Source organism: Balaenoptera borealis (genome assembly GCF_965194805.1).
Source record: "Balaenoptera borealis genome assembly, chromosome: 9".
NCBI lineage: Eukaryota > Metazoa > Chordata > Mammalia > Artiodactyla > Balaenopteridae > Balaenoptera > Balaenoptera borealis.
The window spans coordinates 20975273-20989382 of record NC_138873.1 but is presented as its reverse complement, the minus strand read 5'-3'; the positions used below and the strand labels follow the sequence as shown (position 1 = coordinate 20989382).

The following is a 14110-nucleotide window of genomic DNA, read 5'->3' as shown; positions in this document are numbered from 1 at the left end:
ATTGGCATGCAAATAACTGTTCCAGTCCTTGCTTTCAATTTCTTCGGGTATGTACCTAGGAATGGAGTTGCTGAATTGTATGGTAATTATATGTTTAGCTTTTTTAAGGAGCTGACAAATAGTTTCATTTGTGTATTTTTTAAAACACAAAATACTTCTATACTAGATTGATAGATAGACAGACAGAGACATATGTTTGGTCTAATGGATATACTGAAAGTACACTCATAGAGATCATTTTGGTGGTAGGGATTGATATGAGGAGAGAGAAAAAACTAGGCTAGGAGTGGTCAAAGAAAACATTAGTTTTATCTGTAGTGCTTCCTTTCATTTCTTAGAAGGGCCACATTTACATACATTATTTGCAAAATTATTTTAAAAATAGGAAAGAGAGAAGTAAATTTGACAGAACATCAACAGTTGTCAATTTGAGGAAGAAGGTATATCCATGTTATACTGTTCTTTATACCTTTCCTATTAATTAGGAAAAGACAAATTTTTCTAAAAAGTACAGTATCACTTGATCCATATCAAAATTGGTGAAGGAGATAGGACCATGATATTATCCTCATTATAAAGGGTAGAATTCTGAAATAGACAGTGGTAGACCAGAACCAGGACTGGTGCTCTGGTCTGCTAGTAGAGGGTTGGATTGGAAAGGGAGGCTGAGAAGGTGAACACACTTCAATGCTGTGTGCCACAACCCCTAAAATTGCCTACTTCATTTGTTCCCTATTTTTAATGGTATGAAGACATTTCTGTTTTGAAGTCTACTGCTTTCATGAGGCAACATGGAGGAAGAAAGGATAAGGTTCACTAAAGCAGGAGGATAGAGTGATGAGAGGCAAGGCTGGGGGACAAGATAACAACTGAGAACAGTGGATAGGAAATGAGGGAAGTGGAGGAAAGGAAGGATCTGGAGGTAAATGGCCATTTGTAGCAGGCCATTTGCACCCAGTGAAAGATGAGATGGATTCTTCCATGTCTTGATTTCCTCCTAGCACCTCTTACCCCTTCCCACTATTAATCACTATTAATTAATCACTATTTCCGTGCTAAGTGATTGAGTGGGCAGGTATGTGTGATGTGTGTATTGCAGGTAAGGAAAATGAAGGACATGGGGAGCCTGGAAGGAATGTGGGATGTGAGATAAAAAGCCAGTTAAATTAAGAACAAATTGTCAGACTTCCCTGGTGGTGCAGTGGTTAAGAATCCACCTGCCAATGTAGGCGACACGGGTTCAAGTCCTGGTCCAGGAAGATCCCACATGCCACGGAGCAGCTAAGCCTGTGCGCCACAACTACTGAGCCTGCGCTCTAGAGCCTGCGAGCCACAACTACTGAGCCTGCGTGCCACAACTACTGAAGCCTGCGCATCTAGAGCCTGTGCTCCGCAACAAGAGAAGCCACTGCAATAAGAAGCCCGCGCACTGCAACAAAGAGTAGTCCCTGCTCGCCGCAACTAGAGAAAGCCAACACACAGCAAAGACCCAATGCAGCCAAAAATAAGTTTAAAAAATAATAAAATAAATAAATTAAAAAAAATAAGAACAAATTGTCATCTCTCTGAAGTAGACCAACTGTTGGCTGTCAGATCATTCACTGCCAACGCTTTGTTCAGTATACATCTTCCAGACACTAATAAAATGAGTAAACAAAAATGTCCAAATTCCTCAATAACATTGCTTTTTTCACATCCTTGCCATGGAAAAGAATGGACCCTAGATAACTTCATAACTAATTTGTGCAATATAATTAAGTCTCTTTTGTTTCTAATGTCTTTAAGTTACTAGTTTTGGAGACATGAAAAGTATCAGAGCTGAGAACAAAGAACTCTTCACTCACAAATGTACTTATTTTCAGCTGAAGGAATTAGAATAATCTAAGAAGGAAAGGAAAGTTATCTGTGGTTATGAGTTCCACCCACACACTGCCAGCAAATTCATTTTTCTCAAGCCCAGGGTTGAATACATCATTTCTCTATTCAAATTTCTTTCGTTGACAAAAGCAGTAACCCTCCCAAAAATTTCTCAAAATTATCTTGGTATTTCTTAAGATAAGGAACTCCAAGTTCAAATAAGTTTAGGAAATGATAAGCAAAATTTCTAACTGCAGAACTTTAAAATATTAATCTGAAGCATGAACCTCCATCGTGTGGAGCAATTCTGAAACTTATTTAACCAAAATACTCCGTTCCCCTTATCCACCCGCCCTCCCCCCAGAAAAAAACCATCTATAACTTTTCATGCAATTAGAATTCTGTGAGACATAGTTTGAAAACCTTGACCTACCCTATGAAAAACCTGGATGCTAAAATCAGGCCTGGGTGTAAGTCCCTGCTCAACTGCTTACTAGCTGAGTGAGATTATGCAAACAACTTAATTTTTCCTATTTCTGTTTGCTTATTGTAGAATGGGATAATAACCTTTCCAGCGTTGTTGTGAAGATTAATTGAGATAACATTGTTATCCTAGGATTTAGACCTTAACTTGCTTTTAACTTGATAAACATGTTTATCACTTTATAGTTCATGAAGTGGCTTTCTAATGACATCACTGAAAATAAATATAAAAAGAATTGATTTTCTCCCATTAGCAGAAATCTACAAGTTTAGAGCTCTTTCCAAAAGCAATTTCTACCAGAGTATCATCTGCTGCCCTCCTGTGTTTGATACAAATATTATTTTATACCAGTACAGAAAAAAAGAGTAACAGGTTCAAGTAAATTTATTTGAACTGCATTTTGTTTACTTTCAAATCTCTGAATGGATTTTTTCCACATAAATTATTATTCCCATTAAAATTATCTTTATGCAATATATTTCAAATTACATTTTTTTACTTAGAGTTATATAAGAACTTTCACACTGGTCTGATATTCCTTCATTATAACCTACTAAACTTTTAATATTTCCATTTTTCATCTGAGACAGTAACTTATTTCAAATTATTCTAATATGATTTTCATATACTAGACCTGCCTTGGCAACAGTATATTTAAGACTTTGTACTTTGCAACTAGAAAGACTTGGTTTAAATCCTGGCTTAGACACATAGTAATTGTGTGACCTTGGGCAAATAGCTTTTCTGAAGCTGTTTCATCTGTAAAACAAAGATAATACCTCCCAGAGATCACATAAGATAGAACACTTAGTACACCATAAAAGCTATCAATATGTTAGCTATTATTACTATCTAAGAAGCATGTTTTCAAATATCTCTCTTCTTTGGTCTGACCTACTTTGGTGAACTTGAAGACTGCCTAAAACATATATTAGAGTATTGTCTAGATTAAGCCCTATCTTTCCACATTCAACACTCAACATTTATTGAACACTTGTGATGTGCCGGCACAATTCTAGACACTTGAGCTATATCAGGTAATAAAACAGACCAAAATCCTTGTCCCTATGAATCCTAACAATATAAACCAAGCCAGTTCATGGTGGTCTTTAGGTTACTAACTTTCTTCTAAATTCTTGCAGTTCTTTATTTTCCACATTACTCATTTGATTCTTATTTATTTATTTATTTTTGGCTGTGTTGGGTCTTCATTGCTGCGTGCGGGCTTTCTCTAGTTGCGCCGAACGGGGGCTACTCCTCATTGTGGTGTGCGGGCTTCTCATTGCAGTGGCTTCCGTTGTCGCAGAGTGCGGGCTCTAGGCATGTGGGCTTCAGTAGTTGCAGCTCGTGGGCTCAGTAGTTGTGGCTCGTGGCCTCTGGAATGCAGGCTCAGTAGTTGCGGCCCATGGGCTTAGCTGCTCCACAGCATGTGGGATCTTCCCGGACCAGGGATTGAACCCGTGTCCCCTGCACTGGCAGGCGGATTCTTAACCACTGCACCACCAGGGGAGTCCTCATTTGATCCTTTATATAAGCTACCCCATACTAAATATCCAGTGCCTTCTTCTCTACTTCCAATTCAGGTTGTCATCTCTCTTGGTCTACTGCTACAGACTCCAATGAGGGACAAGGGCTCACTCTCATGCCAATTTTGTAAGGATGGGGATTTACAGCTGACTCTCTCCTACTCTTTATGGGGGGAAAAGCATTAGTATTGATACTTTTATTTAATTGCTGACAGTTACAATCTGTTCTCTATTACATTACCTATATCTATTCTCAACACAGCAGCCAGAAAGATCCTCTGAAACAGCAGTTCAGTTGTTTTCCTTGAAGTGATGGCCCATCTCATTCATTTATGGAGAAAATATCTGCTAAATACTCAAGTCTAAATAACTATAGTTTAATCTGTCAGTCTCTCAGTTTTATTTTCAAGTGAAAATGGTAGGAAAGGAACTTCAGAGATCTGTGAAGTCAACACTATTTTCTTAATAATACTAAGATTTTATTCACCATTTTCACTGTGTTAACATTTGTACAGATGGTACAAAAGCAACAGTGAGTAAAACTACTAGCACTTAGCATCAATCAAGATAGTGGCACTGAACTACTGGTAGTCATTGTATTCTCCACTGCCATGTCCTCTCAATAAAAACAAAATTAAAAAATCTACTCAGTTTCACTTCAGAATGTCCTTGATGAAGCAATAAAATGTACTGATTTTATGAACTCTTAGCCCATGAGGACACATCTTTTTAAATATTTCTCATGACAAAATTGGTAGTATGCATAAAGCATTTCTGCTGCCACCAAAGCACAACGGTTTTCTCAAGAAAAAGCACTTGATATTCAGTTACAAACTCAGCTGGCTTTTTTTCTTAAGGAACATCATTTTTACTTGAAAGTTGACAAACTGCAGTTATTCAGGGTATTTGACAGATATTTTCTTGAAAATGAACCAAATGGGCCTGTCACTTCAAGGAAAACAACAGACAGTATTTGCTATCAGTGACCAAATTTAAGCTATCAAGCAAAAACTCCAAATTGTGGAAAACTTATACCACTGTTGTTACTTTTTCAGCTTTCAAATACTATAAGACTTTCCTGATGAGATCAGTGGTGATACTAATAATACGTACGAAGTACATATTTTGATATGTTGACACAATGAAATGTGTCAACACTTAGAGGGCCTGTGTAACTCAGTGAGCCAACACTTTCCAAATGAGCAATGCAAGATATTTCAAAATCACATATGGGTAAAAGATCCACAAAGTTCAAGATTAATGAATTTTAATGTAATAGAGAATGAAAAGTTGATTGACCAGACCCCATGTTGTAGCTAATTTCTAAGAAATTACCACTTGTTGGGTTTTGCTAGAGTGTCAAAGAATATCCACAATTATTTGAAAAGGCTATTAAAATATTTCTCCCTGGGGCTTCCCTGGTGGCGCAGTGGTTAAGAATCCGCCTGCCAGTGCAGGGGACCTGGGCTTGAGCCCTGGTCCGGGAAGATCCCACATCCCTCGAAGCAACTAAGCCTGTGCGCCACAACTACTGAGCCTGCGCTCTAGAGCCCGCGAGCCACAACTACTGAGCCCATGTGCCACAACTACTGAAGCCCACACGCCAGAGCCCATGCTCCACGACAAGAGAAGCCACTGCAATGAGAAGCCTGCACGCCACAACGAAGAGTAGCCCCCACTCTCCGCAACTAGAGAAAAGCCCACACGCAGCAACGAAGACCCAACGCAGCCAAAAATAAATAACTAAAATAAATTAAAAAAAGATTTCTCCCTTACTATATATTTATGTGAAGTGACTTTTTAAATATTTCAACCAAAACTTCATATCCCAATACTTTGAATGCAGAAGCAGATACAAGAATCCAGCTGTCTTATCCTAAGCCAGACATTGAAGACATCTGCAAAATTGTTTAAAAAAAAAAAAAAAAAGCACCATTTTTCTCACGAAATTATTTGTTTTGGAAAATAGTTATTTTTCATAAAAAATGCTTTTGTTAACATGTAATGGTTTTATTATTGTTACTTTAAAATGAATTACAGGTATTTAAAATTTTTCTCAGTTTAAATTTCTAATTTGGTGACCAACAACAGCTATAACCTTCTAAAACAAAAGCTCTGTGGGGTCTTCAAGAATTTTTAAGAATATAATGGTGTTCCAAGGCCAAAATGTTTGAGACTCACTGATCTGAAATATGTCAGATCGTATCATTTAATAATCTTCCAATGGCTCCCCACCTTTTCAGGGTAAAAGCCACAAGTCTACACTGGACTACCGGGCTCTACTCTTATCTGTTCCCTCTCCATAATCTATCCCTGTACTCTTCCCCTGGCTCACTCCCTTCAGCCATACTTGTTTCTTTGCTGTTCCTCCCACAAGTCAGACACAATCCTGTGTTAGGAACGTTGCACTGGAAGTTCCCTCTGCCTGGAAAGTAATATCCCTAGTTTTTGCATGGCTATTTCCCTCACTTCCTTAAAATTTCTGCTCAAATGTCACCTTCTCAATAGTCTAACATGAGCGTCCTGTTTCAAACTGCAACCCTACTGCTACTCCTATTCTCCACAGCACCTTCTAACATTTGCTTACTTATGTCTACAGTTGGTGGGGCCTCCTGCTCCCCCAACTAGTGTAATACAAGCCCCTAAAGCGTGGGAAATGCCTGCCACATAGCGTTCAACAAATATTTGTTAAATGGTGAATTAATGAAAACGCGTTTTGACAGCTTGTCAATTCTCGAGACACATCCACAAAGTCCCAAAAGAAAGAGAGGATGCAATTTACAGAGAGAGGGCAATGCCAGCAAAGATATTTTTGAATGAAAGAAAAAGAAGGGATACAATGATCACAAACCTCAATACTGAAAGTGTTATGGGCCTGAAAAAAGCTCTTGGGAAAAGTCGGGGTTGGGGAACATTCTAAAGGTTGTGCAGGACGCATTTAAGTGTTCGGCTATGAACGTTGGTCCTGCACTACCGCCCAACCCCTCCGCACCCCCCCCCCTTATTTATCGCCCCCCATCCTCCCGCCTCCCCTGAAACCACAGTTCAGAGCCGTCCCTGGACCCCTCCACCAGAACACAAGTAGTCCACACCAAGAGACTGAAACATTTCCAAACTTTATGGAAAAAACAACAACGACAATCAACTAGCCGAAAACGAGCCTCTAAATCCCGTCTCACTCCAGTGCCGTCTTCTCTAACGTTTGCTGGCTTTAGGCTCTCTTCACGGTCCGGTAACAGTTCTCAGGGGTCCTGACGGTCTCCCAACGCTGTGTTCCACAAGAAAACAGGGTCCACAGGAAGGCAGGTCAGGCGGGACGCCCCCAGTAAGCACCTCTGCACAAGTAAAGCACGAGAAGCAGAGCCATGGAAAATCAGTCCCCTTGGGGGAGGAACACGCAGTAATGACGGCAAACCGGCGGAAGTCAGGGAGAGGTGCTCACGTACAGCGGTGACACGGCGGGGACTCAGTTCTCCTCTGGCTTGTCGGCTGGCGGGCCGCAAGGCTGCAGCATCTTCTCCATCAAATTGAAGCGGACTCGCGCTTTGCTCTCATTCTCGGCAATGGCGAAGTAGTTGAGAAGATCGAAGTGGCCCATGTAGGAGCAGTAGGAGTCGCGGTGCTGGTTCACCAGCCACTCCCACTTGGTGGTGTCGGCGTGGCCGGTGCCGATGTACTTGGACTGCAGATGCTCTAGCTGGCTGTGGATGGTGTAGCGGTCCGTCATCTCGCCGCTTTTCCCTTTGCTCCCAGGTCAGAGGCCGCAGACGACAAGGAACTGCTCTGGGGCTTCAAACCGGAGAGGGGCCACCCGGCGTAACCTCCAGAGCCGCGCGGTCGCAGACGGATGGCGTCACATCTACGAAATCGTGCAGACTCCCGGTCCCAGGGCTCAGAGGCGGAAGCGGAAGTGTATTCTGTCACCGAATTGGAGTTGCCCAGGCGACGCTACCACTGGGCCGCCCCTATAAAGAGCCCCGCCCCCTTCGCAGAGCGTTGCATCCTGGTCTAGTTAGTGGCCCTTTTCTAACAGGAGCTTTGCATGCTGGGACTTGTGGTCTCCGAGAGGTGGTGAGCGCAGGCTTCTTGGGACCCCTGAGCGATGTTTAAAAGACGGTGGGCGGCTTAATGGAGCGCGGTGTCTGGGAGGTGGGAAGCATCCTCCGGCGGTTTGGGGCTGAGTGGGAATGAGAAACTCTAATAGGACAGGGCTATAAGCACCTGGGCAAATGAACTCTTGGTGTAATTACGCTTTCGAAGCTAACGAGGCACAGTAGCCCCTTCACAACCAGGGGTGGACCATGCTGAAGTCAGGAGACGCGAGTTCTGGTGCCAACCAAGTATCTTACAAGTTGTGTGGAAAGTTATTTCAACGCTTGCAGGGCCGCCGTTTCCTGCCTGGTGACAAAAGTACAGCACCAGTTCCGACACGTTCCGGCGCCCACATCAAGCCCCTCCTTCCTCTTGAGCTTCTAATTTTGATATCCTCCCTCCAACTTCTCACCCCACCCTACACGCCCTCAGCCTATACTTCTTTCTCATCTTTCCGTGCGGCTCGCCTCTCCATTTCTCCGTAGGAACTGTTCCCACCGCTTGGAATGCTTTTGTTCCCCTGGCAAACATTTCTCCCTTTAAGTCAGCTCGAAAGTATCTCCTTGAAATTGCCTTTGGCTACTCCAGACAGATGTAAATTCTTCCTCTTTTTATCCTGTACGTCTCTTTGTTATTATCACTTTATGACAAATGTTTGGTTTAAGAACTTCCTCACGCGAATACAAACTACTTGAAAAAATTGTTTACTTTCTTCAATGATGTCTTGTATCATAAGCTTCTTTTATGATATCCTCATAGCCTGGCAGAGATTGTTTCTCAAAAAACGTTTGATGAATGGATAAACAACTGCATGACAGCCAAATAGAACTCTTTACTAGGTGGAAAGATAACTTTAAAATACTTTTATTCTGGTACAAAGTTATAGTTTTGTAGGACCAGTAAGTCTAGAGATCTAATGTACAGCATGATGACTATAGTTAATACTGTGTTGCATACTGAAAATTTCCGAAGAGGGTATATTTCAGGTGTTCTCAACACACACGTAACTATGGTAGGAGATGAATATGTTAATTAGCTTGACTGTAGTGCCATTTCACTGCGTATATGTGTATCAAATCATGTTGCACTCCTTAAATACATTCAACTTTATTTAAAAAATTTTTTTTAAATTACAGAAGTATTCCTTATGGGATCAAATAAATGCCTGTATCAAAAATGAAAAAAAAAATGTTGTCCCTTCAGTTTAAACTTTGTTATTACAAATGTATCATTACTAAAACGTAGAGACTATTATAAGGCATGCCTGTGGATTTACCATCCAGATATAACAAACCTTGCCATTTTGCCATTTTTGTTTCCAACTTTGTTATTTTGTTTTGGTTTTGTTTTTTAAAGAAATAAAACTGTACAAATGAACTTGAAAATTTCTCTGTATTCCCCTCCCTAATTTATTCACTTCAGGATCCTGTCTTGAATCTAGAGTTAATTATCCTGATCCTGTGTTTTTGATTGCTGAAAGTTTGTATATCCATAAACAATAGATGTTTTTGTTATGCATTTTTAAAAGCGTCATATAAATGACACTATGTATGTATGGTTATGAAAGTTGTTTTTTTCCTCGTCAGTATCCCTGTTGATATATGTAGCTTTAGCTATGTGTTTTATCTAGCTTTTTAAAAAATGTTTATTGGCCTATTATATTCCTGCTTCTGTGAATTGCATATTCATATCCTTTGCTCATTTTCTTATTGGGATGTTTGTCTTTGTCTTACTAATTTTTAAGGAGATCTTTAAATAATCAGGGTACTTCGCTTGCTAGTTATTTGCAATGAAAATATTTTTTTTCCAGTCCGGGGCTCATCTTTACCCTTTCTTTATGGAAAGAGAGGGTATCTCTTGTTACACTGAAGTTAAGTTTAAAGTAGTCAGATGTATCAGCCTTCCTTTATGATTTGTGCTTTTTGCATTTGGTTTAAAAAAATGAAAATAAAACTCTCTTCTACTCTGGGACCATAACAAATAGTTTCCTTCATTTTCTTTAAAAAGTTTTAGAATTTTGCTTTTTCATGTTTAGAAACTTAATCCACCTGGAAGTTTTTGTTTTGTTTTGCTTTAGGGATCTATATATGGCTAACTAGTTCCCAGTGATAACCAATCACTCATTAAATAGTACACCCTTTCCCTACTCATCTTTAATGCTTCTGTTGTACATGTGTAGGTCTGTTTCTGGGCATTCTATTCTATTAGGCTCTTTGTCTGTACCCATACCAGTAACGCAAGATCTTAATTATTGTAGCCTTACAGTAAGTCTTGATATCTGACAGGGTAAAAGCCTGTACCTTCTTTCATAAATGTCTTAACTATTCTTGATCCTTTACTCTTCCACATGAATTTAGAATTGTCAGTAAAATCCTCATGGAAACTGTGATTGAGTAATCAAATAAAGCCATGAAAATTAATATTATTTCTATATCATTAAGAATGATTCTAAGGATATGAGAGGAAAAAACCTCAAATTCAAAGACCTTTGGAGCTAGGTGGGAAATACATTTACATGTATTAATTAAGAGCCAAGGTATATTAGTTACCTAGGGCTGCCAAAACAAAGTACCAAAAACTGGGTGTCTTAAATAATAGAAAATTATTTCCTCACAGTTCTGGGGGCTAGAAGTCCAAGATCAAGGTGTTGGCAGGCTTGGTTTCATTCTGAGGACTCTCTCCTTGTCTTGCAGATGGCCATCTTCTCTCTGTGTCTTCACAGGGTTTTCCCTCTCTGTGTGTCTGTGTTCTAATCTCCTCTTCTTAGAAAGACACAAGTCATATTGGATTAGAGTCCACCCATATGACCTCATTTCACATTAAGGTCCTATCTCCAAATGCAGTCACATTCTGAGTTACTAGGGGTTAGCAGTTAAATGTTTGTTGGGGCCTCTAACCCCACCATTTGGTGGGGCTGGAGCACAATTCATCACTGTTTTACACAGTGATGTGGAATATATGAGAACTTTAAAAAACATATTTGTAAATTTAATTAATTAGATTTGTGAAAATAATTTAAGTACATGAAAAGGTTTGATTTGTTAAGTCAGACAATTGCAATACTTGAAAGGAAAATTGAAGTATTACATTAAAAGGTATGGTATAAAATGTTTAAGAGTAAAAATTTGGAGTGAAACTAAATTTTATCCAAAAGCCTCTTAAAAGTGATTGTGAAAATTTACTAAGCTAATAAATAGTTTAGGATTTTTTGCTGAGCTTAAATGCTTCAGGAAAGAGGCAGTTTTTCAATTTATAACTTTAATAAATTGAACATTAACTTTTAAAATCTAAATAAATCTCTGAATAGTATTTTGTACTCTTAGTCCCCCAAATGACTCTCAAAGTCATCAAAAAAACCTTCCATGTATCAAGATCAGCTTACAGATAACACAGAAACCCTGCTTCACATTTAATTGTAGTTACATTGAATTTATAGATTTATTTGGGGAGAATTGTCATCTTAACTATATTGAATTTTCTCATCTATGCACATAGTAAATATTTCCATTTATGTAAGTCTATTTTTTTGACTTTAAATAAAGCTTATATAATTTTCTCCATATGGATCTTTCACATCTTCTATTAGATTTATTCCTGGGTATCTGCTATATATATTTAAAGATGTTCCTTATGAGTCTTAAATTGTCACCTAGTAAAGAATATCACATTTTCTTACACTTCTTGTCAATAAAGACTTTTGGTTTGGAACCAGTGGCCTTGTTGGCAAGACATGCCAGGAGAGCCGTTACTATTTCCAGTCCCAAGATACCACCGCAAGTGGATCCTGCCCGTTAGGTTGCTTCAATGTAACTATCAAATGCCATAGTACAATTTGGCATTTGAGTAAGGAAAATAAGCAAGACAAGATGCCAGTGGAAAGGATATAGAATAAAAAAAATGTATAAGGAAAAGAAAAAATATATGTTTTTAGATAGAAAATTACATTTTGTCTAGTCTATTTTTTAAGTCTGCAAATGTGAGGTAACATTTTTCTCTTTTCATCTTTTCTTGGTCTATCTTTAAAGCTGTGGGCTTTAAAATTTTTTTAAAGTCACTTAATATTTTGAATGGTCAAGGCATCATTCAAAACCAAAAATGTATACAAAGGAATGCAGTTCCCAACATGTGCTCACTTCCCACGCCCATCCTCAGTAAGTAACCATTGCCATGCATATCTTATTTATCCTTCCAGAGATTTTTTAAATGAAAACACAAATATATATGATATATTTGTTTAAGTATATACAGATATATATGATATTTTACCCCTTTTAAAATTTAGATGGTAGCAAAATGCTTACCATAGTTCTCTACTTTGACTTTTTTGTTTGCTTTTTGTTTTATTTTCTTTGACATATCATGGTGATCATCTCATATGAGTATATAAAAATCTTCCTTATTCTTTTTGGGTTTTTTGTCTTGTTTTAAAGCTGCATACTATTCCACTGTATGGGTGTACTATACTCTAAATAACGACCCTCTTATTGATTGTCAAAGATCTTGTGTATCCAGAAATTATATTTAAATTTTATTACTATTGCAGAAAAATACAAAGTTCAAATTGAAATGAACTAAAATCACATCTCATTTGGTGAAAAATTATTTTAGATATCCTTTTTCTGTAAGCAAGTTTTAAAGTCATAAAAGGATTTTCTATACGTACAGGTGTTGATATCATGTTTCACACTAGGGGTCGCCAAAACAGTATTTAAGGCCAACAAACAGACCAGTGATAGAGAACATTTTATAATTAGGCACCTTGAGCTTCTCAGCCATGGTAAGCAGGAAAGTTACATTGTGACTGAAATGCTGAAGACAAAACTTTGGTTTGCTGTGTTCTCAAAGGCAACTATACTGATAATTTAGGAGAAAAGCAAGCGATCTTTCCCTTATCATCATACATATTTTACTTTGGGGTTTTATGTTTAGCTGGATTAAGTGATGATGTGGAATTTAGGTGATATGGAATCTAGGGAATTTTTAAAAAGAAGTTTGCTGGACATGATCCTATTTTGCTGTGGTCAAAAATGTCTTTAGCTTCAGCTTTTCTTTTCCCAGCTACCATGGGTTTCATATATCTGAGCAGACCTAGAACTCTCAATTTTTGGAGGGTTTTACCTCTAATTGGGCATATACTTCAAAAGGATAAAGTGTTCTGTACTTTTAAAATTCTCCTAGAGCAGATATGATTGCCATGGGCATGTATTCAATAACTTTTCGCTTGAGATTTTATAGGCTGGTCATTCTCTGTTTAGTGATAACATTCAGTCACAAGCTGGTGTAATTTCTGAACAAAAATTTCTCACAGGAGAAATTTCACAAAGGAACTTTGAAGTATTATGTACATGTTCCATTTGTTGCAGTAATATGAAATCTTGCAGCACTAAGATTAATGATTGACATATCATAGGTACTGAATCAATATTCAGTGAAAAAAATGAATGAATGATGAATGTTCACGACAGCATCTTAAATGACAACAAAAGATTGGAAACAATTTTGGTGACAACAGTAAAGAATAATTACATAAATCATGCTGTAAACTGGGTACATATGGCATATCTCATTTGAACATAAGTTCCTTTGAAATATGTAACTGTTTTCTCCATTATATTAGCATAGTGATTTACCCACTGTCGGCACTCAATAAATACTCATTGAATTAGATTAACACACTGGATTAAGCATGGATATGCCCCCAAATCTCAAAGCATCCCCCAGGAGTTGGGACTATCCACCTCAAAGTCATGACCATCCTTTACTCTAAGCCTAAAAGATGTGGATTTGGGGGGAACAATTTTTTCTATAGAGTTAATGTCAGTAAAAAAGACCCATGACAAGGCTTTACAAAATTATGAATATATTAAATTTTAACTGTTTTAGAGTTGCTTCAATCAGTTATCTATATAGATTGCAAGGAATAGTTTTTCATAGCTGAGTCAGTTCAGCTGAGGCCCTTGAACATCAGTAATCACAAATTAGCATACGGAATCTGAGAACAAGAAGTGAAATGGATTGGTGAGGAGGGATAGATTGGGAATTGGGGATTGACCTGTATACACTGCTATATTAATACAGATAACCAACAAGGACCTACTATTAAAAAAAAGTGAATTGGATAGGAATGACCTTCCATGCAACATTTCAGGTA

At 38.3% G+C, this 14110-nt stretch overlaps 2 protein-coding genes across 2 annotated transcripts in view; both read right to left on the bottom strand.

Annotated features, from left to right (window-relative positions):
- Positions 1-6964: 6964 nt before the first annotated feature.
- On the bottom strand, positions 6965-7734 carry SF3B5 (splicing factor 3b subunit 5). Its single transcript, XM_082405590.1, has 2 exons — positions 7314-7734; positions 6965-7202 (listed from the first exon to the last, which is right to left on the bottom strand). The coding sequence occupies exon 1, from the start codon at positions 7592-7594 to the stop codon at positions 7334-7336; it is 261 nt and encodes an 86-aa protein (XP_082261716.1). The 5' UTR covers positions 7595-7734; the 3' UTR covers positions 6965-7202; positions 7314-7333.
- Positions 7735-7915: 181 nt separating this feature from the next.
- The window catches only part of LOC309635200 (uncharacterized protein), a gene marked incomplete at its 5' end in the record, with an annotated part of 44677 nt that continues 38482 nt past the window's right edge, over positions 7916-14110 (bottom strand). The window contains one exon of the mRNA XM_082406069.1: positions 7916-10721. Coding sequence (XP_082262195.1) covers positions 10709-10721 — 13 coding nt within the window. The 3' untranslated portion in view covers positions 7916-10708. The remainder of the gene's footprint in view (positions 10722-14110) is intronic.

Excerpts from the sequence above, each read along its gene's own strand:
- SF3B5 (XM_082405590.1), bottom strand. The coding sequence starts at position 7,594 with ATGACGGACCGCTACACCATCCACAGCCAGCTAGAGCATCTGCAGTCC.